Source organism: Oncorhynchus clarkii, chromosome 6, assembly GCF_045791955.1.
Source record: "Oncorhynchus clarkii lewisi isolate Uvic-CL-2024 chromosome 6, UVic_Ocla_1.0, whole genome shotgun sequence".
In the NCBI taxonomy this organism is placed as follows: domain Eukaryota; kingdom Metazoa; phylum Chordata; class Actinopteri; order Salmoniformes; family Salmonidae; genus Oncorhynchus; species Oncorhynchus clarkii.
The window spans coordinates 34,186,708-34,210,761 of NC_092152.1; the positions used below are offsets into that span (position 1 = coordinate 34,186,708).

General features: G+C 42.7%; 2 protein-coding genes and 1 non-coding gene across 3 annotated transcripts; all 3 read right to left on the bottom strand.

Annotated features, from left to right (window-relative positions):
- Positions 1–2,118: 2,118 nt before the first annotated feature.
- Positions 2,119–6,695, bottom strand: LOC139411052 (proliferating cell nuclear antigen). Its single transcript, XM_071156846.1, has 6 exons — positions 4,593–6,695; positions 3,689–3,786; positions 3,406–3,473; positions 3,086–3,280; positions 2,865–2,988; positions 2,119–2,752 (listed from the first exon to the last, which is right to left on the bottom strand). Exons 1-6 carry the CDS (start codon positions 4,811–4,813, stop codon positions 2,676–2,678), a joined length of 783 nt encoding a protein of 260 aa, XP_071012947.1. The 5' UTR covers positions 4,814–6,695; the 3' UTR covers positions 2,119–2,675.
- Positions 3,867–3,937, bottom strand: LOC139412524 (small nucleolar RNA SNORD2). Its single transcript, XR_011634714.1, has one exon. It is a non-coding gene; the product is annotated as a small nucleolar RNA SNORD2 (small nucleolar RNA).
- A 1,053-nt stretch (positions 6,696–7,748) lies between the features above and the next one.
- On the bottom strand, positions 7,749–24,026 carry LOC139411049 (putative aminopeptidase W07G4.4). Its single transcript, XM_071156843.1, has 16 exons — positions 23,924–24,026; positions 20,611–20,652; positions 20,298–20,388; positions 20,059–20,207; positions 19,829–19,937; positions 19,483–19,610; positions 11,745–11,844; positions 11,353–11,428; positions 9,708–9,793; positions 9,456–9,560; positions 9,279–9,354; positions 8,948–9,066; positions 8,776–8,859; positions 8,583–8,640; positions 8,275–8,456; positions 7,749–8,185 (listed from the first exon to the last, which is right to left on the bottom strand). Exons 1-16 carry the CDS (start codon positions 23,941–23,943, stop codon positions 8,021–8,023), a joined length of 1,590 nt encoding a protein of 529 aa, XP_071012944.1. The 5' UTR covers positions 23,944–24,026; the 3' UTR covers positions 7,749–8,020.
- Between the last annotated feature and the right edge of the window lie 28 nt (positions 24,027–24,054).

Here is a 24,054-nt window from a genome sequence, read left to right on the forward strand (position 1 = left end):
AGCATTAAATCCAATCACTAGTTCCGAAAGTATGCTTTACCCAGGTGTTTAGGCTCTGGCCCAACCAATCGGTTTCTGGGACCAATGAGAATGATCGGAATGTGTTCACATTCCAATAGCCTCTGCTGAGTCCCCAACATCTGGATGTTCCTGTTTTCAGGGGAAATGGAAAGAGAGCTTTTTGGATGTTAACAAGGCGACAAATCCAGACTCGCCGTGTAGCAGAAACATTAGTGGGTGAGGCATTTGGCCGAAGCGATATGGATGGGTATAGCCAGGCAAGAAAAATCATACTTCATATAGGCTACTGGGTGAATCTTTATAATGAGTTGCCTGGCTCAAGAGATGTGGTGTGATAAATGACTAAGGATTGTGCAGCAATAACTATAATAGAAAGGTTGCTACTGTACTTTTAAAATTATTAGAATGCATGGGCAATAAACAATCAGAAATAACCATTTAATAAACATGGCTGGAGGAAGTGAAAAGCAAGAGGTTAGAGAGACAAAGGCTGGAGGAGAGAGAATTGCAAAGGGCTAACCAGAGAAGAGACGGACCTGTCACCAGAGGACTAGACTGATAAAGACATGTTCAGTTAAGCTGTGATAGCTCCCTCAATTTTTAATTAACCACTCACATCAAGATAAAGATGAATTACTTTATGAAATTAGTCTTCAGGGGATGAAGTCCCTACCTAGGCTTCCTCCCGGATGAGGGGGAAGGATGGAATCATTGCCTGGAGTGAGCAACCTTTGAAAGGCAGTCTTTATTTTACCTCCAGTGGAAGTTGGTCACTTTCACTGAATCTCAGTGATGCGTAAACTTGTCACAGAACACTGAAAACTGTGAAACATGGAAATAAAGGTTTTATGAGGGAGCATCAGAGATTTAGAGAACATTTTCGAGAACAAAAACAATTTCCCCTGGTTGCTTTTGATACTAACTCAATGCAGGTCAGTAGATGAGTTTTGTGAGAGCTGGGAATGGAATATAGAAATGCTATCTACAGTGAGATTGTAATCCTCCTGTTGCTTTTGGGCTGTTTGAACCCAGTGATATGCCAAGGTTGAGAGTACAGTGGAGGAAGGGGAGGGGTGTAACTGGAGCGAGACGTACCAATGGGATTAAGGCTTTAGTTTAGAAAACCCAGAATTACTGAGCTGTGTTGGCCAGCCCCATAGAGATAATTGCCAGATGACATACAGTACATAGCCCATTTACCTATAGCCTTAACGCCAGTCTGTTTGTGCCATCATGGCAACAATTGTTTGGTTTGATAATGTCAGCAATAGTTGTCAAAGGTGTAACAGTATAACTTTAGACCGTCCCCTCGCCCATACCCGGGCACGAACCAGGGACCCTCTGCACACATCAACAACAGTCACCCACGAAGCATCGTTACCCATCGCTCCACAAAAGCCGCGGCCCTTGCAGAGCAAGGGGAACTACTACTTCAAGGTCTCAGAGCAAGTGACGTCACCGATTGAAACGCTATTTAGCGCGCACCACCGCTGACTAGCTAGCCGTTTCACATCCGTTACAAAGGCACAAACAGATCCTGGGCCAGTGTACTTTTTACTGCAGTCAAAAGGCAAATAGCTTTATCACATGTATGGCAACACAAAGTAATGCATTGATGCTGCATGTGTACATTGAGAAAGGCAAGAATGCAAGGAATTATGTTAAAGCTCCAGGTAGTAACCACAAATGTGATCAGATGACTTTATCCCAATCAAACCTTCATTTGAAGAACCACCTGACCCGGTGTTGAGAATGTACACCTACACCTATGATGGTTCATTGGTATTAGCATTAAAACATACACCATTAGTTTAAATACACTTAAACTGTTCAGGATAAAGCATCTATTATTTAAAAAATGGTAACACCATTTAATTTATTTTTCAAATCCAGTTCTCAGGGACACAAATTAAGCCAATCCTGTGATAAAAATGACATTCAAAGGAGTCCCCAATGCAAGTGCTTCTTAGTCCAAAATGAATTTGAATCTGTGTCCAGGAATCCAGCCCCCAAATTAAACAGCGCAGTCAGTTCAGATAGTTGTATGGTCATGGGCACCACCTTGTGGTTGCAAATAAAATGCGCATACTACATAAATCACAATCAAAGTATTTATTGTGACATTGAGTTCATGAATACAAAACTGGGGTGGTTAACATGACCACAGAAAATATTTACAGACATATCTACAAATCGGAATGAGAATGCGTTTTCCAAACAGATGACAGGGAGAGTGAGAAAGAAGGATGAGTGGACAAGTCTGTTGATCTTCCTCAGGGGGCTAGATAGGTCAAGGTCAACAAATGAGCTTGAATAAGAACACTGGTCATAGAAAAGACAGGGGGATCCATTAGTAGAATCCTTTCACCATTATCAATCTCAATTCAGACTGCATTAACCAAACAGCTGATATCAGTGAACGTATCCAGATACATCAACCTGTATTTAGACCCATATTACCATAACCCCACTCATGGATGCTGGAAGAGCTAGCCAAACTATCACCACGCAGAAATGTAGAATACAGATAAAACCAAAACCCCAACAGCGATCCCATCCCTTCCCCTCTCTCACAACAGGAAGTACCCCCTCCCCATCCACAGGAAGTAGGAACCAACCCCCTGTTTTTCCATTGGACTTTTGACCAGGGAGGTTTAGGAAGCCTCCTCATCGATCTTGGGTGCCAGGTAGTACTTAACGTGGCCCATGTCGGCTATCTTGTACTCCACCACTGTCAAAGAACAGATGAGTCAAATTAGATCAGTCAGACATCAGGAAACAAAACCCCACAGTACATACTAAGATGTGTGTTTATGGGTCTCGTTAGGGGGCAGGGTACCTACCGAGGGGGATGTCTGCAGACATGCTGAGGATGACGGTCTTGGAAAGGGGTGTGGCCTTGGTAAAGAAGTTAAGGTAGTTCAGCGCGAAGATCAGCTGGACTGGTTCGTTCATCTCAATAGTCACCTGAGTGTAAGGAAGGAGGGATTGGTCTCAAATAATATAGTGCATTATACAGGTAATGAGTCCTCATTTGGGACACAGACCACCCCCCCATACTCACAGCTTCCTCCTCCTTGTCCACATTGCTGGTCTGGGACAACTTGACGTTGCCGGTGCCCAGCTCTCCCGTGGCAGAAAACTTAACTCCATCCTTTGCACAAGAGATCATAACGGCGTCACCAATCTGAGAAAGGTCACGGCAGATACGGGCAAACTCCCCTGATGGCATCTTCACCACACAGCTGTACTCCTGCTCCTGGGGTAGGGAAGATAATGATGTGTGAGAATGTGGCTACTGAGGTGGTGTGATCTGGTGACAAACGCTACCGCCACTACGACTATTATTACTTAATTATTGAATGTTGGGAGAAGAACACTTACTGGGATTCCCAACTGTTCTACATCAAGATCCATCAGCTTCATCTCATAGTCAGACACCTTTTCCTGGTCTGAAAGAGCGAGACCGATCAACACTCATCTAATTAAACATCTAAATACATTACCAAGCATACATAAATGATAACATCGCTTTTTCATGGTGCCTGACTCTTCAAGTCTTACTAATGGTATGAACCTCTATTTGGGGAATATATAAAATCAAGCTCGAAATGAAATCCCTACAGTAAGAGTAGAGCTATTGATACGGATAGATAAAGGTACTCACTGAGAGTCTCAAAGACAAGGGCGAGTGTGTCTGCGTTGTCTTCTGCTCTGAGAGTGATGATGTCCTCATTCCCAGCACACTTCAGGATCTTTGACATACTAGGAGGAAGAGGGTGGTAGACCAGTCAGTATCTGGCATACTGTTAAAGGAACAAGTTTTAAAACAGTATTCCTTTTTTGAGTGATCAGTATAGAAAGTTGTCACCATTATCAGGTCTGTCCCGAAAGATGATAAGCCATCATTTCACTCAAAAAACACCATATATTCTTAAATTGCTGACACCCTGTAAAGATGTTGTGTAAGGCTATTTGAATAATTTAACTCCGCTCTTTCATTTGCTATGTGATTCAAGTGTAAATCATCATGCCACTACATGAAACACCATTGTCGAAGTCAAGATCTACTAACAGTTAGAGGACACATTATGATAATGTTGATTGTATGTGGTTGGTAAGCGTGATCATTTGACCCATTTAGCCAATTTCAGAACAATAGTGACTGACGTCAGCTGACCTTCGCGGGTTCGAGAAATTCGCGCCAACCATCACGCAGAGAAAGCAGTGGATTTGGCGCTCAAATTACGTCACACAATTTTCAAAAGGCGGCTTTGCACCATACATGTCGCAGTATAACGGTAACATGCCCGTAACTAAAACTTAACATCTAATATGTCCTCTTGTTATATATTTAAAAAAAAAAAGATATGACAGGAGAGTACACCTTTAAGACGCTAACTCAAGAAGCCAGACTAACGCTAGTTGCCTTGCTAACTGGCAGTAAATCCAGCAAATTAGACAAATCATAAAACATAACTACATTCCTGCTAAACTAACGCTAAGTTATCTGGCTTGCTAGCAAGCTAAACTTCACAATCATACTGCCATATTCAATCAGTTCTGCTCACCTGCTAAGATTGACTCCCATGGCGAGGTTGCGGTCGCAGCGGTAAGAGTCGAACCCGTCGCTGCGGAGGGTAAGCTGAACAAGGGAGACGTGGGACGAATCCATACTCTGGAGAGAAATTCCCGACGAGCTCACGTCCCAACAGGCCTCTGTGATCAGGTCCTTCAGAGCCTCCAAAACTTTCTTCAGGATGGATCCCTGCACCAAGCGAGCCTCAAACATGGTGGAATCTGTGTTTGGTTCAAGCAGAACTAAGAAAATATTTACTGAGACGTTTTCCCGTCAACTTCAGTGTTTTTAGGTCTAAATGTTGCTAGCTTGGTTACAAAATAGCTCCTATTCTCGCTTCACAAAGTGCGACACGAGTTGTCTCTTCCTGGAGGGGAAATGGTTTGTGCAGTTCACTCGCGCGCGCTAAACTTGCTCTAATGCGAAAGCGTCATTTCCGTAGAAACGTGCTAATCCGGCTCCTCCCACGGAAGAAACTGAGGTACGCTGTTCTCCATCTTGATCTAATTTTAGCCACTTGTCCATACCGGTCATACGCATGCATTGAGCCAAAATGGTATGCGTTACAACCTATTTGCCACCGCCTCTCCAAATGCAAGGAAGTGATACAAATAAGCAAGTCCGACATACTGCACATTTTCACATCGATTAAACATTTAATCTCAATACAGTATTCTGTTCCCAAAACTAAAATATTTTATGAACAGTGGACTAAGTTTTGTAGACTTTACCCTTTGCAAAAGTTTACGAAAATCGCGCTGTTTAGGAGTGCAAAGGCGAATTAAGTTATTGCACACGCACACTTCACATTGTAGCCGTTGCGCCAATATGATATCGCTATCGCGTACTGGGCTCTGCCCATAATACCTGCCCACTATGACTCATTTGTTCCCATTGGAAACGACAAGCTGTGGTCTGTTGGTTTAGTTATGAAAATATATTTGGTGCAATAGTAAAGACCATAGACCATTTTCTTTGTTTGCAGACATTGCCGCACGAGGGCGATGCGCGCAAGTTGATGACAGAGCATGGGGGGAGTTCTTTTAGAACACCAGCAAAAATGTCAATGAGCATTAGCGTTTTAACAATTGCTGCATGCAAAATATTTATTTTACAAAGATCACAACCAAATATAATCGTAACGACTGTTCAAACAAGGATCAAACCATAATTGTAAGCGCATGAGAACTCAAAGTTTTTTTGTTTAGAAGTAATAGTGTAAATCTAGGCTATGTTGAATGGGCACAGATGGCGATGACTTTCTTACTGCCACGCGCATCTGTGTGTGATGTACTCGAAAAAGGGTCTATAGGTAGCTCATGAGTTTGCGGAAGCTTATGATTTCTACTGATCTGCGTGCCAGTTATATTTATTTATGCACATTTTCATGGAACTTCAATAATAACGTTGTCACGTGGTTAATCATAAAAATCTGAAGTAAAATCATAAAACTACCATAGGGACACATTGATAGAATGTGATCCATAGAGCCCCACTGTGGTGTCATAATACCCATAAAACCTAGCAGTCAAATAGGGAAATGGTTCCAATCGTTTTTCCACCCTTCATTTTTCCCATAGGGGATTTTAGAAAACCTTAAAATAAGAGCTGTGTTTTGTGTAAGTTTACTTTTTGATAACCGTGTAAATCTCTCGAACAAGGTGACTTATCAATATATTTGGCTCTATTTACTCTGATTCAAAACACAGTAATTAGCATCAACATAGACATTATACAAAACAACAAATCCCTGCACGTCATCTCTAGTGGGCACCTTTGCTAAAAGGTACATTTAAAGAAATGTAGCCAATTTATTAATTTCTACATTTAGCTAACATAGTTAATCCAGAGATTCTTACTTTTACCTCGATTTGAGTCTCCTCCATACCATCATGGCATTTGTAGTTCTTTATGATAGCCACATTAGCAGCTAATTAGCATTTCATTTGTTGGGGGTAAATACAGGCAACTATATTGTTAAGTCACCTTGTCAGAGAGAGATTTACAGTTATCAAAACGTTATGCCAGTGTTAGCCTACATGAAACACTGCCCTTATTTTTAGGGTTTCTAAAATCCCCTATGGGAAATATGAATGGTGGAAAACAATTGGAACAATTTCCCTGTTTTGACCGCTAGGTTTTATGGGTATTATGACTCATAATTTGGTACTCTATTGGCAGCTCGAGAAATGAGAGCACCGAACTCAGATGTAGCCTATAGGCCAATGCAGCTGTTGGCCTATTACTTACATTCAACTAACTAAAATACAAAGGCCTAAAGCTGAAAAAGATCAGAACAAAATATTCTGATAAATTCAGGTTCTTTCAATCATATGCATCCATCTTTTTTTTTTTTTAAAGATTTTTCAAATGGATGTAAAAAAAAAAAAAATACTTTGTTGACTTGTGTGAGGTGAAAGGGAAAGGGGGATGGATACCTAGTCAATTGTCCAAAAATGTATTCAACTGAAATGTGTCTTCCGCATTTAACCCAACCCCTCTGAGTCAGAGGTGCGGTGTATGTGGTGAGTTAAGACAATCATGAGAGAAAAGAGAAACCAACACTGCAGACTATGACTTCCTTATTAAGGGGACTTAAAAAAAATATTAGATATGTGGTAGCATGAGCGCAACTTTGGTTTTTAGAAGTGGGGGGCACACATAATGATATCTTTTTTTCAGATAAACACTCCAAACAGCCTACCCAGCTGCTTTATCTAATGATAAAACTGGGGAGGGAAAAAAATGAAATTTCAGAATGTGGGGGGTGAAAGTGTTCCCAGTGAAAGTTGCACTCCTGTGTGGTAGTAGAGTGGTGACCTTAGGGCATACAATGTGTTGTGAAGTGTTATCAAATGTAATATTTTAATTGTATAAAACTGACTTAATGTTGTTGGACCCCAGGAAGAGTAGCTGCTGCCCAGCAGCTAATGGGGATCCGTAATGAATATAAAGACTTACAACCATATGATTGCTGACCTAGTAGGCCTACCTACATAACCATTCCGCAATACCTGGAACTAGCAACAGCTAACATTGATTGAAATAAACAAAAACATAATGTATTATGCTTGATATTGTACTTGATATTGTCTGGCACACAACCACATGACCTGCAACTCACAAAATGGCTGCATGAACAACAAAGCATGTTTGGTAATTGAGAGTGTATTCAATACAGTGACCCATGTTAGAAATAGGGGTAAAAAAAATTGACATTTGAGGTTGAATGATAGTGCAGTAGCTTAGAAATAAAATCTATAGAACAACAGATCTTGATCGCATTGATGGATATCTGTGTTCATGAATACTTTGTGAAACATCAATTGAACTGGCACTATCAGGACTGCTCTATGTGACATTTCTCATGAGATGGAAAATAGGGTCCATTCGACACATTCTATTTCTATCATCAAATTGCTAGGCTCTGGGCAGGGCGTCGTTGGGTTGATAGGCACTGGGTAGGATGTAGTTGGTAGCCATGGCGAGGATTGGAGCGCCGGTGGGAACACCAGGGAAGGGGCCGCTAGAGCCAGCGATGTCGATGTGAGAGTAAGGCAGAGGAGTGCCAGAGTCCACGCCGTGCTGATGGAGGGAAACAAGACAAACACAAAAAAAAAGCGATTAGGTTAGATTCAGGGTTATGAACAGGGCTGTGGAGTGTGTGTGTGTACCTTGTCCAGCCCAGAGGCCATGATGAGGAAGGCAGCGGGGGTTTGATGTCCGCGGGGGGTAGCAGAGGATGGTAGGTTGTTGCTTTGCAGAATCTCCTCATACTCGGACTTCCCCTTATGGAAGTCATAGTCCTCACGCCTGATACTGGACACCTCAAACAGATCACCCAGAACCTCCCCTGCTACAGAGAGTGAAAGATAAAGGACTAACAGGTTACATACACTGTGTTCATACCAGAAAACCCATGTTCCGACCTGTAAACCCTGGTTTGCTGATTTGTTTGAATAGTGTGTGTCGAGCGTCTCACCTTTCTGCCACTGACGGGCATTGCCAGAGCGATGGGCAGCTCCGTTGTCCATGATGATCTATAACCGAAAGAGTTTAAATCAATAACTTTACATTATTAGCAATCATTCTCACCATGGCCAGTGTGCTATTATATAAAGAGCTTGTGTATGGTACAGTACAGATACTGTGTGTGTGTAAGGTCCAGTACTCACAGAGTAGTTGGGTCCCATGGCTCTGATGGCATGTCCTGTCAGAGTGGCAATGGTAAACAGCTGAGGAGATACCTCACGCACCGCCTGTAGAGGAAGACATAAGATTAAGGTGAAAGACAGGAGGAACAGGGAGAGTGGGGGAGGACGTGGAATAGAGTTGTGTATCCTTTACCTTCTCCTTCATCTCACAAAGCAGGTCGACCATCACCATGCGTCCCTCAGCATCTGTGTTCCCTACGCGAACCCTGCGACCCGCACGGGACACCACCAACTCATCAGCTACGTAGCAGTCTGACAGAACAGAGAGAGAGAAACACAGCACACAGTCCTTAAACCCTCATTCTGTCAGAGAGACCGAACATATCACACACACATATTTACAAGAGAGCAGGAAGAGGCCAACTACTCAGTAGGTGAAACCATTGAAATATAATCTGTTAGATTTTTATATTCTAGATTCTATTTCTATGGGTGAAACCCCCACCCCACGACATCCCACTGACCTGAGCCCACGCTGTTCCTCACCATCGCCATGCCACCCACCACCTTCAGATGCTTGGGCTTGAGTTTGGCCAGGACCTGACAGGACACAGCTACATGTTAGCAGGAGTAACAGACTATGTCAGGGACTATGAGTCCACTAGTGATCACTGAGGGGTAACAAAGTATTAGTTATTTACCTGGAAGAACCCAGCCACGGCAGCAGCACCACACTTATCTCTGTGCATGCCAGCCATGATGCCACCAGCCTTGATGTCAGCTCCACCGGTGTCATAGGTGATGCCCTGAGAGAAAGAGAGAGAGAGACACACACGCATAAAATGCATGCATGTTACACACAGAAAAACATGGTCATGACATGATAGGAACACCCCACTCCATTATCAATTCATAATTCCCCCCCCCCTCCTCCTCCTCTCTCTCCTGCTCACCTTGCCGACCAGCATCAGTGTGTGTTGAATGGGTCCTTCTCCACAGTACTGCAGCTTGATTACTCTGGCCTGGTGACGAGGCACAGCTACAGAAGACAAACCCACATGGATGAAAAAGACACACACACACACACACACACAGTGCATTCGAAAAGTATTTAGGCCCCTAGACTTTTTCAACATTTTGTTATGTTACAGCCCTGTTCTAAAAAGGATTATTAAAAAACAGAAATACCTTATTTATATACGTATTCAGACCCTTTGCTATGAGACATGAAATTGAGCTCAGGTGCATCCTGTTGCCATTGATCATCCTTGAGATGTTTCTTCAACTTGGTCCACCTGTGGTCAATTCAATTCATTGAACATGATTTGGAAAAGCACACACCTGTCTATAGAAAGGTCCCACAGTTAAAGCAGTGCATGTCTGAGCAAACACCAAGCCATGAGGTCAAAGGAATTGTCCGTAGAGCTCAGAGACAGGACTGTGTTGAGGCACAAATCTGGGGAAGGGTACAAAAACATTTCTGCAGCATGGAAGGTCCCCAAGAACACAGTAGCCGCCATACTTTTTAATGGAAGAAGTTTGGAAACACTAAGACTCTTTCTAGAGCTGGAGTACGGCCAAACTGAGCAATCCGGGGAGAAGGGTCTTGGTCAGGGAGGTGACCAAGAACCCGATGGAGCTCTAACAGAGCTCCAGAGTTCCTCTGTGGAGATAGGAGAACCTTCCAGAAGGACAACCATCTCTGCAGCACTCCACCAATCAGGCCTTCATGGTAGAGTGGCCAGACAGAACTCTTAAGTAAAAAGCACATGGCAGCCCGCTTGGAGTTTGCTAAAAGGCACCTAAAGACTCTCAGACCATGAGAAACAAGATTCTCTGGTCTGATGAAACCAAGATTGAACTCTTGGGCCTGAATGCTAAGTGTCACGTCTGGAGGAAACCTGGCACCATCCCTGCGGTGAAGCATGGTGGTGGCAGCGTCATGCTGTGGGGATGTTGTTCAGCAGCAGGGACTGGGAGACTAGTCAGGATTGAGGGAAAGATTAACAGAGCAAAGTACAAAGAGATCCTTGATGAAAACCTACTCCAGAGCACTCAGGACCTCAGACTGGGGCGAAGGTTCACTTTCCAACAGGGCAACGACCATAAGCACAAAGCCAAGACAACGCAGGGTTGGCTTCATGACAAGTCTTTGAATGTATTTTAGTAGCCCAGCCAGAGCCTGGACGAACCCGATTGAACATCTCTGGAGAGACCTGAAAATAGCTGTGCAATGATGCTCGCCGTCCAACCTGACAGAGCTTGAAAGGATCTGCAGAGACGAATGGGAGAAACTCCCCAAATACAGGTGTGCCAAGCTTGTAGCGTCATATCCAAGAAGACTTGAGGCTGTAATCGTTGCCAAAGATGCTTCAATAAAGTACTGAGTAAAGGGTGTAAATACTTATGTAAATTAGATATTTCTGTGTTTTTTCTTTCTAAAAACCTGTTTTTACTTTGTCATTATGGAGTATTGTGTGTAGCTTGAGGTGAATAAACAATCTAAATCGATTTTAAAATAAGGTTGTAACAAAACAAAATGTGGAAAAAGTCAAGGGGTCTAAATACTTTCCGAATGCACTGTACACACACACTTACCATTGGCACAGCGGTTCACAGCAGCGAGGCAGGGATACTCCTTCTCCAGCACCTTCAGATCACTCACCACATCCACCTGAGACAGGCCGGCTCAGCATTATCACATTAACACATTAGTGAGATCCAGTACTTGAGAGAAGTAGAAATGACATATGCTGGCGCTACTAAAGGCTTCTATGGCATGGGGTGCTCATCTACGTAAAGTCATATTCCAATAAAGAAAAGGTGATGGCATCTCCCAAAAAGACCACAACTAAGAGCTTTGACAATGACAGCAACACAGTTTTTTAACCAATAAAAAAGCCCTATGAATAAAATACTTCTGTTGTCTTTTTGGGAGATACCATCCCCTTTTTTTTGGGATGTATGATTAAAGCCTCTCTCTCTCTCACCTGCACTGGGCTCTCCTTAAAGAGGGCCTGGACGTACTCAGCTACACGAGGAGCAGCCATCCTCTCAGGATCAGACCCTCCTATGTCACGGCAAGCAAGCCTGGAGAGAAAGATCATATATACACACTACCATTCAAAAGTTTGGGGTCACTTATAAATGTCCTTGTTTTTGAAAGAAAATCACATTTTTGTCCATTAAAATAACATCAAATTGATCAGAAATACAGTGTAGACATTGTTAATGTTGTAAATGACTATTGGAGCTGGAAATGGCAGATTTGTTATGGTATATCTACATAGGCGTACAGAAGCCCATTATCAGCATCCATCACTCCTGTGTTCCAATGGCATGTTGTGTTAGTTAATCGAAGTTTATCATTTTAAAAAGGCTAATTAATCATTAGAAAACCGTTTTGCAATTATATTAGCACAGCTGAAAACTGTTGTGCTGATTAAAGGATTGGCCTTCTTTAGACTAGTTGAGTATCTGGAGCATCAGCATTTGTGGGTTCGATTACAGGCTTAAAATGGCCAGAAACAAAGTATTTTCTTCTGAAACTCATCCGTCTATTCTTGTTCTGAGAAATGAAGAATATTCAATGTGAGAAATTGCCAAGAAACTGAAGATCTCGTACAACACTGTGTACTACTCCCTTCACAGAACAGCGCAAACTGGCTCTAACCAGAATAGAACGAGGAGTGGGAGGCCCCGGTGCACAACTGAGCAAGAGGAGAAGTACATTAGAGTGTCTCGTTTGAGAAACAGACATCTCAAAAGTCCTCAAATGGCAGCTTCATTAAATAGTACCCGCAAAACACCAGTCTCAACGTCAACAGTGAAGAGGCGACTCTGGGATGCTGACCTTCTAGGCAGAGTTCCTCTGTCCAGTGTCTGTTCTTGTGCCTTATCTTCATCTTTTATTTTTATTGGCCAGTCTGAGATATGGCATTTTCTTTGTAACTCTGTCTAGAAGGCCAGCATCCTGGAGTCTCCTCTTCACTGTTGACGTTGAGATGGGTGTTTTGTTTTTATTGATTGGTCAGTTACCCTAGTCAATTCCCTACTTTTAACACTGACACAGTAATAAACAGCTCTAACGTTACAGGTTTCATTGTCAAATCAAATGTTATTGGTCACATACACGTGATTAGCAGAACTTATTGCGGGTGTAGCGAAATGCTAGTAGCTCCGACAGTGCAGTAATATCTAACAAATTACACAACATATACCCAATACACATATCTAAGTAGGAATGAATTAAGACTATATACACATGGACGAGCAATCTCAGAGTATAGAAAAACAGAATATACATATGAGATTATTAATGCAATATATGTACGCATTATTACGTGAATGAGGTACCGTAGAATAGTATAGAAAACACATGAGATGAGTAATGCCAGATATGTAAACATGGTGCACAGTAGAGGTCTGCACAGACCGTTTTCTTCATCTGCTCCCGCCCACACTCACTGGCTTTCTGTCTGACTCCCATGTTCCCAAACCCAACCGCAGTCCCGCAATGTTTTTATTTATTTTATGTAACCTTTATTTAACTGGGCAAGTCAGTTAAGAACAAATTCTTATTTACAATGACGGCCTACCCCGGCAAAACCCGAACTATGCTTGGCCAATTGTGCTCCGCCCTTTGGGAATCCCAATCACCGCCTGGATGTGATGCAGCCCGAATTTTAGGCGTATGTGAAACAGCTCACAATCCCAGCAATTTTGCGCCCTATAGGCAACATCAAATGCGCAACAATAACTTAAATTATCAGAGATTCTCACAAGGCCCTTACATTGTATTACTGGCCTATTTCAGCCAATATGCTTGATGTAGTTTGAAGAAAGTAGAGCTGGAGAGACTTGCACTTTCTCTTGAGCTATTTTTATAGCCTACCTTTTAGGAGTGGGAAGATTTTCAGAAGGAGAAATATTGGTGATCAATATTTAAGCCTATTTCTAGGCAATGTAACCTAATTATAGGCCTATTTAGAAGTACATTTCCTTGGAAAGACAACTACCCTGTGCTTCTTCGTCCATGCATAGGCTATAGCCTACTCTAATTGAACCACACGCGTACCTGATCTCGTAGGTATGGCTACTGAACTGGAAGCAGAAAGAATGATGACAGCGACACTTGTTAGGTTTTGCATAGGCCTATAGGATATAGCCTACCTTTCAGAGGACGATTTTCAGGCATGGTCTTTTTCATGGTCAGAGTCCTTTAGCTGCCTTTTAGCAAACTCCAAGCAGGCTGTCATATGCCTTTTAGTGAGGAGTGGCTTCCGTCTGGTCACTCTACCATAAAGGCCTGGTTGGTGGAGTGCTGTAGAGATGGTTGTCCTTCTGGAAGGTTCTCCCATCTCCACAGAGGAACTCTGGAGCTCTATCAGTGACCATCGGGTTCTTGGTCACCTCCCATACCAAGGCCCTTCTCTCCCAATTGCTCAGTTAAGCCAGGTGGCCAGCTCTAGGAAGAGTCTAGGTATCCTTCCCCAGATCTGTGCCTTGCCAAAATCCTGTCTCAGAGCTCTACAGACAATTTCTTTGACCTCATGGCTTGGTTTTCACTCTGACATGCACTGTCAATTGTGGGACCTTATATAGACAGGTGCGTGCCTTTCCAAATCAGGTGCGTGCCTTTCCAAATCATGTGTGCTAGTGCTGGCAGCACTAGCACACTATTTGGGAGACAGGGATACTAATGAATATCCACCAACAAGCTTCATTCTAGAGCTGGCTGAATATGTTTTGACGCACAACTATTTTAGGTTTGATGATGAATACTACCTCCAAACGAATGGAACATTGATGGGCTCCACCTTCGCTCTGAGTTATGCTAACCTTCATGTGGGTCTTTTTGAAGAAAGTTTTGTTGATTAATAATGAAAACGAAAATCTATTTTTAAATAAAGTCCTGAAGTGGTATCGTTATATTGACTACATTTTTTTGCATATGGGAAGGAACTGAAAAAGAGCCGTCAGATTTTATGGCACTACTCAATGACCCCAATCTCAAATTCACTATTGAATGTGACACTCAACGTGTTCATTATCTCGATATGTGGATTGAAAAATCAAATGGAACCCTGTTTACAACTCTGTATAGAAAAAAAACAGACAGAAATACTCTATTGCAGGGGGACAGCTTCCATCCTGAGCCAATAAAAAGAGGACTTCCAAGAAGCCAATTTTTCCGACTGCGCCTTGTATGCCACTCCACAGAGGATCATCTAGAAAAAGCAGCGGAGATGGGCACTAGGTTTCTAAGAAGAGGATATTCGCCACAATGTGTGGATGAAGCTCTTAATTTGGCATGGGGAAAAACACGAGACGAACTGTTACAAAAAAGACCTGCTCAACACTGGCATATTTCATCATCGGACCCAGCTTTGCCGGCTGATTTTAAAAATCCACCACTTATTGTGTATAGGAGGTCGCAATTTACGCGATAAATTGGTTCATGCCAACTGCCAGCCACAAAAGAAAACCAGCCAGGCCCTTTTACGCTCTCTACCAAATGGTAGCTATAAATGCAGAGGATGCGCACAGTGCAACAATATGATGAAGTGTGAATATTTCTGCCACCCACACACAGGAAAACGGTTTGAAATAAATGACATTATTACGTGTTCCATCACCCATGTTATTTACATTATTAAATGTCCATGTGGGCTCTGCTATGTCGTTAAAACCTCCCGCACTCTCAAACAGAGAATTAGTGAACGTAAAAGTTCAATCAGGAGAAACGACAGGGATTATCCAGTCGCAGTACATTTTAATGATCTAAAGCATGACATTTCTACTTTTAGATTTTGTGGCATAGAGAAAGTTAAGATATCAGACAGGGGAGGTGATATTAATAATACTCTGAGTAAAAGAGAATGTTTTTGGATTTTCATCCATCAGACATCATTTCCTAAAGGACTTAATGATGAAATGCCTATGCATGTTATGTTGTGAATTTGAACATGAATTATGTGCCTATTTAAGATTACTCTGATGTTTTTGTACGATGTACCCAATGATTAATGAAAACTTGCTATGTCCTCATTGTGGTTTTACAGACGTGTTTAATAGGTAACTGAGCTAAACGACTACCCCCCCCCCCCCGTAGCACTCACTTCCGTCATCATGAAGTGCTTTGAGAGACTAGTCAAGGACCATATCACCTCCACCCTACCTGACACCCTAGACCCATTCCAATTTGCTTACCGCCCCAATAGGTCCACAGACGACGCAATGGCAACCACACTGCCCTAACCCATCTGGACAAGAGGAATACCTATGTGAGAATGCTGTTCATCGACTACAGCTCAGCATTTAACACCATAGTACCCTCCAAACTCGTCATCTAGCTCGAGACCCCCTGGGTCTCGACCCCGCCCTGTGCAACTGGGTACTGGACTTCCTGACGGGCCACCCCCCAGGTGGTGAGGGTAGGTAACAACATCTCCACCCCGCTGATCCTCAACACTGGGGCCCCACAAGGGTGCGTTCTGTGCCCTCTCATGTACTCCCTGTTCACCCACGACTGTGTGGCCATGCACGCCTCCAACTCAATCATCAAGTTTGTGGATGACACTACAGTGGTAGGCTTGATTACCAACAACGACGAGACGGCCTACAGGGAGGAGGTGAGGGCCCTTGGAGTGTGGTGTCAGGAAAATAACCTCACACTCAACGTCAACAAAACAAAAGAGATGATTGTGGACTTCAGGAAACAGCAGAGGGAGCACCCCCCTAGTAAGTTAAGTTCCTCAGCGTACACATCACGGACAAACTGAATTGGTCCACCCACACAGACAGCATCGTGAAGAAGGCGCAGCAGCGCCTCTTCAACCTCAGGAGGCTGAAGAAATTCAGCTTGTCACCAAAAGCACTCACAAACTTCTACAGATGTACAATCGAGAGCATCCTGTCGGGCTGTATCACCGCCTGGTACGGCAACTGCTCCGCCCACAACCGTAAGGCTCTCCAGAGGGTAGTGAGGTCTGCACAACGCATCACCGGGGGCAAACTACCTGCCCTCCAGGACACCTACACCACCCGATGTCACAGGAAGGCCATAAAGATCATGAAGGACAACAACCACCCGAGCCACTGCCTGTTCACCCTGTTATCATCCAGAAGGCGAGGTCAGTACAGGTGCATCAAAGCAGGGACTGAGAGACTGAAAAACAGCTTCTATCTCAAGGCCATCAGACTGTTAAACGGCCACCACTAACATTGAGTGGCTGCTACCAACATACGGACTCAACTCCAGCCACTTTAATAATGGAAATTGATGTAAAAAATGTATCACTAGCCACTTTAAACAATGCCACTTAATATAATGTTTACATACCCGACATTACTAATCTCATACAGTGGGGCAAAAAATAATTTAGTCAGCCACCAATTGTGCAAGTTTTCCCACTTAAAAAGATGAGAGAGGCCTGTAATGTTCATCATAGGTACACTTCAACTATGACAGACAAAATGAGGGAAAAAAATCCAGAAAAATCACATTGTAGGATTTTTTATTAATTTATTTGCAAATTATGGTGGAAAATAAGTATTAATGGCACCTGTTTGAACTTGTTATCAGTATAAAAGACACCTGTCCACAACCTCAAACAGTCACACTCCAAACTCCACTATGGCCAAGACCAAAGAGCTGTCAAAGGACACCAGAAACAAAATTGTAGACCTTCACCAGGCTGGGAAGACTGAATCTGCAATAGGTAAGCAGCTTGGTTTGAAGAAATCAACTGTGGGAGCAATTATTAGGAAATAGAAGACATACAAGACTCAAATCCTGCAGTGCCAGACGTGTCCCCCTGCTTAAGCAAGTACATGTTCAGGCCCGTCTGAAGTTTGCTAGAGAGCATTTGGATGATCCAGAAGAAGATTGGGAGAATGTCATATGGTCAGATGAAACCAAAATATTACTTTTTGGTAAAAACTCAACTCGTCGTGTTTGGAGGACAAAGAATGCTGAGTTGCATCCAAAGAACACCATACCTACTGTGACGCATGGGGGTGGAAACATCATGCTTTGGGGCTGTTTTTCTGCAAAGGGACCAGGACGACTGATCCGTGTAAAGGAAAGAATGAATGGGGCCATGTATCGTGAGATTTTGAGTGAAAACCTCCTTCCATCAGCAAGGGCATTGAAGATGAAACATGGCTGGGTCTTTCAGCATGACAATGATCCCAAACACACCGCCCGGGCAACGAAGGAGTGGCTTCGTAAGAAGCATTTCAAGGTCCTGGAGTGGCCTAGCCAGTCTCCAGATCTCAACCCCATAGAAAATATTTGGAGGGAGTTGAAAGTCCGTGTTGCCCAGCAACAGCCCTAAAACATCACTGCTCTAGAGGAGATCTGCATGGAGGAATGGGCAATAAATACCAGCAACAGTGTGTGAAAACCTTGGGTAGACTTACAGAAAACGTTTGACCTCTGTCATTGCCAACAAAGGGTATATAACAAAGTATTGAGATAAACTTTTGTTATTGACCAAATACTTATTTTCCACCATCATTTGCAAATAAATTCATTAACAATCCTACAATGTGATTTTCTGGATTTTTTTTCTCATTTTGTCTGTCATAGTTGAAGTGTACCTATGATGAATTACAGGTCTCTCTCATCTTTTTAAGTGGGAGAACTTGCACAATTGGTGGCTGACTAAATACTTTTGTCCCACTGTATGTATATCCTGTACTCGATACCATCTACTGCATCTCGCCTATGCCGTTCTGTACCATCACTCATTCATATATCTTTATGTACATATTCTTTATCCCTTTACACTTGTGTGTATAAGGTAGTAGTTGTGGAATTGTTAGGTTAGATTACTCGTTGGTTATTACTGCATTGTCGGAACTAGAAGCACAAGCATTTCGCTACACTCACATTAACATCTGCTAACCATGTGTATGTGACAAATAAAATTTGATTTGATATTTATACAGTTCTGTAATATTTATGAAATGCATATTGGTATATTTGGTAGCACTTTGTTTTTCCTTTGCCTCCAACCCCTTTCGATGTGTAGAACGGATGTGGGTGGTGCTAGGTCTACATAAGGGTGCTAATTTCAAAAATAATTCACAAAAGCTCTGACGAGGGCCGTGAGGCCGATACGTAAGCTTATTAAATATCAGTGATACTATCAAGAGCAGTGTGCGGTTTCCTTTTTCCTTCATTACCCTTAAGTTGAGAGGCCATCGTCAAGACCAAAACTATGCAAAAACATATATATATATATATATCTTTTTTTTTGGCCCTACTGCTATTAGCCCATGTAATAACACATTCACTACATGGAACAACAGATAGTCTCCTCCCCCCCCCCCCCCCCCCAATGTATGTAACCCTTTATTTTTGGCACTAAACAGTCTCCATATATGCTTCCATACATTTAAAAATATATATATACCGGGCGACCTTCAGATGAATCTTGTGAGGCCTGTGGCCGTCCTAAAGCAAAACAACCGATGTCTCATGGTCTGACACCGCTCTACGTGGTCTGACACCGCACCGGCTAGTGCCGTCACCTTTCACCGCAGATGAGGAAGTGCGACATCGTAGGATGTGGCGGAAATGTTTAATTCCAAGATGGAGGAAAATCTATCCCAACAGACCTAATGGGCCCTTGAGGAAAATCTGTTCAGCATGATCACATTTAACATATAAAAATGTCTCCCCATAAGAGAGATCTCTTATGGGTGTGCGCAACTCACCGTCCACTCTCCAGAGCAGAGACCAGGTCCACTAACTCCTTCCCCTGGGCCTCCTGGTCCACCCACAACCCTAGAACACACACTTTATACTGGCTGGGCTTCACAGACACCTCCCTCACCTCCAGAGGCTGGAAGAGAGTGAGAGAGGGGGAAGAGAGTGAGAGAGGGGAAATAGAGAGATTGTGGATAAAGGATGAATGTCAGCACCACATTTGGAGCAAAAGACAATCGAGCTCCACCTGTGTGGTGGTGGGGGGGGGCATAGGAGTGCCTTCAGCTCGAAACATTGCACAATAAAACAATGGGAGAAATCGTCAGTGTTCAGGTATCGATTCAGTGTTCTCACCATGTAGAGGGCGTGCAGGGCCCCTAGGGCAGCAACCATGGTGCTCCTGTCATAGCTGCTGTGACGAGGACAGACCAGCAGGGGGCGCTGCATGCCTGCTTTCATGGCCCTGAAGAAATACCCACAGTACATGGAAATGAATGGAAGAGATACACACAGGACAGGAATACAGATATATAGTAACCTCTTGGTACATTTTGTGTGTGTGTGTATTTGGTGTTGACTTGTACCTCTTGATGCCATTAACGGCTGCGTCGCTGAAGCGTCGGACGTCATCGTAGTCCCGGTTAACGGGCCCGGTGGACGCAAACACCAAGCGTTTACCAGGCAACCCCGGAACCATCAACACCACCACCTTATCTCCCAGACCACAGTCCACCTTGAGGAGAAATGAGAGAGGAGAAGAGAAAGTAGGAGGAGTATATTCATCTATCTATGTTGTTGGTGTGGGTGTGTGCGCGTGACTCACAGAGCTGTAGTCCTGCAGAGGTGCTTTCAGACATTCCAGCTCCTTGGGCAGCGTGTCATAACTCTGGGTCACCAAGACTACGCCATCATAACTAGGAGAAAACACACACAGAGCACACACATTTTGTTCTTCCACCCTTGTGGCAAAATAAAATGAAATATCCAAATCCTATTTTCCCTAATCCCAACCTTAACCACTAACCCAAAACCTAAGCTTAAAATAGCATTTGACTGTCCCTAGGAGAGAGAATTCTCCTGGTTTAACCCCACCCCCACACGACATGTGACCTGATCAGCAGTTCCTCAATACTCACTTCTGGTTCTTACAGTCAGTGGTCCACTCGATGGGCTGGACGCTATAGAGAGAAACGCACGTTCAATACAGCTCAATAGTACTGGTCTTGAAGGTCCAACTCAGTAGCCTGGTCCCAGATTTGTTTGTGCTCTTGCCAACTAACTCCATTGCTGTCATTGTTAAGCCAAACATTGTTTGGCATGACAATGGGTGACCAAGGAGTTGGCTACAATTATAGCACAAACAGACAGCACTGGTTACCAACTCAGAAAATTGTGATAAAAAATTGCTTTAAATTCCTGTCTGGTATTCTCTGCTGCAGGGTTGGTGATATCAGTGACATTGGGTCAAAGTCTGGCTTCGGAGAAACCTTTGGTCTCCAGATAATCTGCAGGACTTGTGCACACTTTGACATCTCATTAGTCTAAAGCAGCTCTTTTGCATTCACCTGTCCAGTCTATTAACATCAGTACAAATGCAGAAAGAAAGGAGATGAGGAAAGGACATACCTTTAGACCATTGAGATGCACCCTGGGATTTAATATATGCCATTTAGCAGACGCTTTTATCCAAAGAGACTTATAGCCATGCGTGCATACACTTTAAGCATGAGTGGTCCTGGCAATTAAACCCATTATCCTGGCAATGCAAGTGCCATGCTCTACCAACTGAGCTACAGAGGACCTAGCCCATTCAATAGCTGATCAGGTTAAACGGTATACCGTCTATTCACAAAGCTGTTTGCCGCTTGAGGCAAATTCCCCAACGCTTCCCAAATGCTCTGTCTAAATGGAAATATGCCTGGCACCCGTTACAGTTTTGGAAACGTTTGGAACTTAACTCTCATAAGGAAGAAATACTTTTTCAAATACAAAAGATCCACTTACTGTACGCAGTTAAGGAAAATTGCACCTAGCTGTACTTAGAGAAACACTGGAAATGTGGAATGGAATGGTCCAATGGAAATGCGAGCGCAAGGTGAGAGGATGTGTCGTAGTAGAGGCTGTGTGTAAAAACATCAGGGTGAAACTTTGCTAAAATGCGCACAGTAAGTGTATATTTTGTATTCTAAAGATTCTTTCTCGCTTATATGAAAGTTAAGTTCGGAAGGTTTCCCAAAACCGTATCGCAAGTTAAGCTTATTTGTGTTTAGACAGAGCGCCAGGATTAAACAGAGCGTGGGGATTGTAGTTCACATGGAGCCAGCTGTGATCCTTACCATCAGCTGAGAACCCAAAGGGGGGACCGGCTGTAAACTGGGTATACCCCCTTGGGTTCTAGAGAGATACAAAGGACAATGAGAGTTGCAGACTATATAAGCCTGACTTAGTACTCATCTTTCCATTGCACAAACCATGCTTTGAATGAAATGCAGTATTCTAAAAAGGACATTGTTCCCTTTCTCTCACCCTTCCTTTCCTGTCATGTGTGTAGATTCATGCATTTGGAACGAGAATAATATGTAATGACGTCATATGGGGAACATTTCAATTTGAGATACTGTTTTGAGGGAAGTAACAAGAAGTCACAAATGCACACAGGAGGAACTCAAAATCCCAAAACACCCCACGGCCATCTAAAAATAAAAAATAAAGTTTAAATTAAGTGCTTAATAAAATAGAGTAGGCACATGACCTAGCAACAGAAAGTACAAATTGGAAGATTAGATAGGACAATGGGGCTTTAATAGAAAGCTAGTTTGCTGGTACTTGGGAGGAAAAATTGCAACTATCTGGCTAAGTAGCTGTCTGCAAAGACAATGGACAGTCCACTCCTTGCAGATAGATCATGGGGATTTAAATACAGTGCCTTCAGAAAGCATTCATACCCCTTTACTTATTCCACATTATGTTTTACAGTCTGAATTCAAAATGGATTAAATAGATTTTCTCTCTCACCAATCTTCACACAATACCCCATAATGACAAAGTGAACACATGCTTTCAAAAAATATTAGCAATTTATTGAAAATTAAATACAAACTCTAATTTACATAAGTATTCAAACCTCTGAGTCAATACATGTTAGAATCACCTTTAGCAGCTGTGAGTCTAAGAGCTTTGCACACCTGGATCATACAATAATTCTTCCAAGCTCTGTCAAGTTGGTTGTTGATCATCGCTAGACAGACATTTTCAAATCTTGCCATAGATTTTAAAGACGATTTAAGTCAACTAACTAGGCCAGTCAGGGACATTCAATGTCATCTTCAATGTCATGAACTAGGTTTTCCTCTAGGATTTTGCCTGTGCTTACCTCTATTCTGTTTATTTTTATCCTCCAAAAACCTCCCTAGTCCTTGCTGATGACAAGCATACCAATAACATGATGCAACCATCACCATGCTTGAAAATATGAAGAGTGGTACTCAGTGATGCGTTGTTTGCACCAATCATAATACTTTGTATTCAGGACATAAAGTAAATTTCTTTGCCACATTGCAAAAAGGATGCATGTTTTGGAATATTTGTATTCTGTACAGGCTTCTTTCTTTTCAAGCTGTCATTTACCTTAGTATTGTGGAGTAATTTCAATGTTTATCCATCCTCAGTTCTCTCCTATCACAGCCATTAAACTAGAACTGTTTTAAAGTCACCATTGGTCTCATGGTGAAATCCCTGAGTGGTTTCCTTCGTCTTTGGCAACAGAGTTAGGAAGGGCGCCTGTATCTTTGTAGTGACTGGGTGTATTGACACACCATCAAAAGTGTAATGAATAATTTCACCATGCTCAAAGGGATATTCAATGTCTGCTTTATTTATTTATACACATCTACCAATGTTGCCCTTCTTTACAAGGCATTGGAAAACCTCCATAGTCTTTGTGGTTGAATCTGTGCTTGAAAAGCACTGCTTGACTGAGGACCCTTACAGATAATTAATTGTATGTGTGGGGTATAGAGATGGGGTAGTCATTCAAAAATCATGTTAAACACCATTATTGCACACAAAGTTAGTCCATTCAACTTAAGTAAATGTTTACTCCTGCACTTATTTAGGCTTGCCATAACAAAAAAAAATCTAAAACCATTCCACGTTATCATGATGGGCTATTTTGTGCGTGGGCCTGTGACACAAAATCTAAATTTAATCAATGTAGAATTCAGGCTGTAACACAACAAAATTAGGAAAAAGTCAAGGGGTGTGAATACTTTCTGAAGGCACTGTGTGCACTCAATCATGTTTAGGAAAACCACGTCTCAATAAATTCCATTGCTCATTCATTAATTAATACGCAATAACAACAGATCCTGCACACATGCATTTCATGAAGTACATATTCTGACGGAAAATTTGCACGGAACGGCTAAATGTATGAATAAATGGGCTTACTGGGTACACATTGCTGGCATTCCGACGTCTTGAGGGAAAAAGACAGCAAGCTAAGCCGTCAGCTGACACAACCAAGCTTCCTCGGTCAATCACGTGATTTATCAACGTCCTTTCAATGTAGTCCTGGGAGT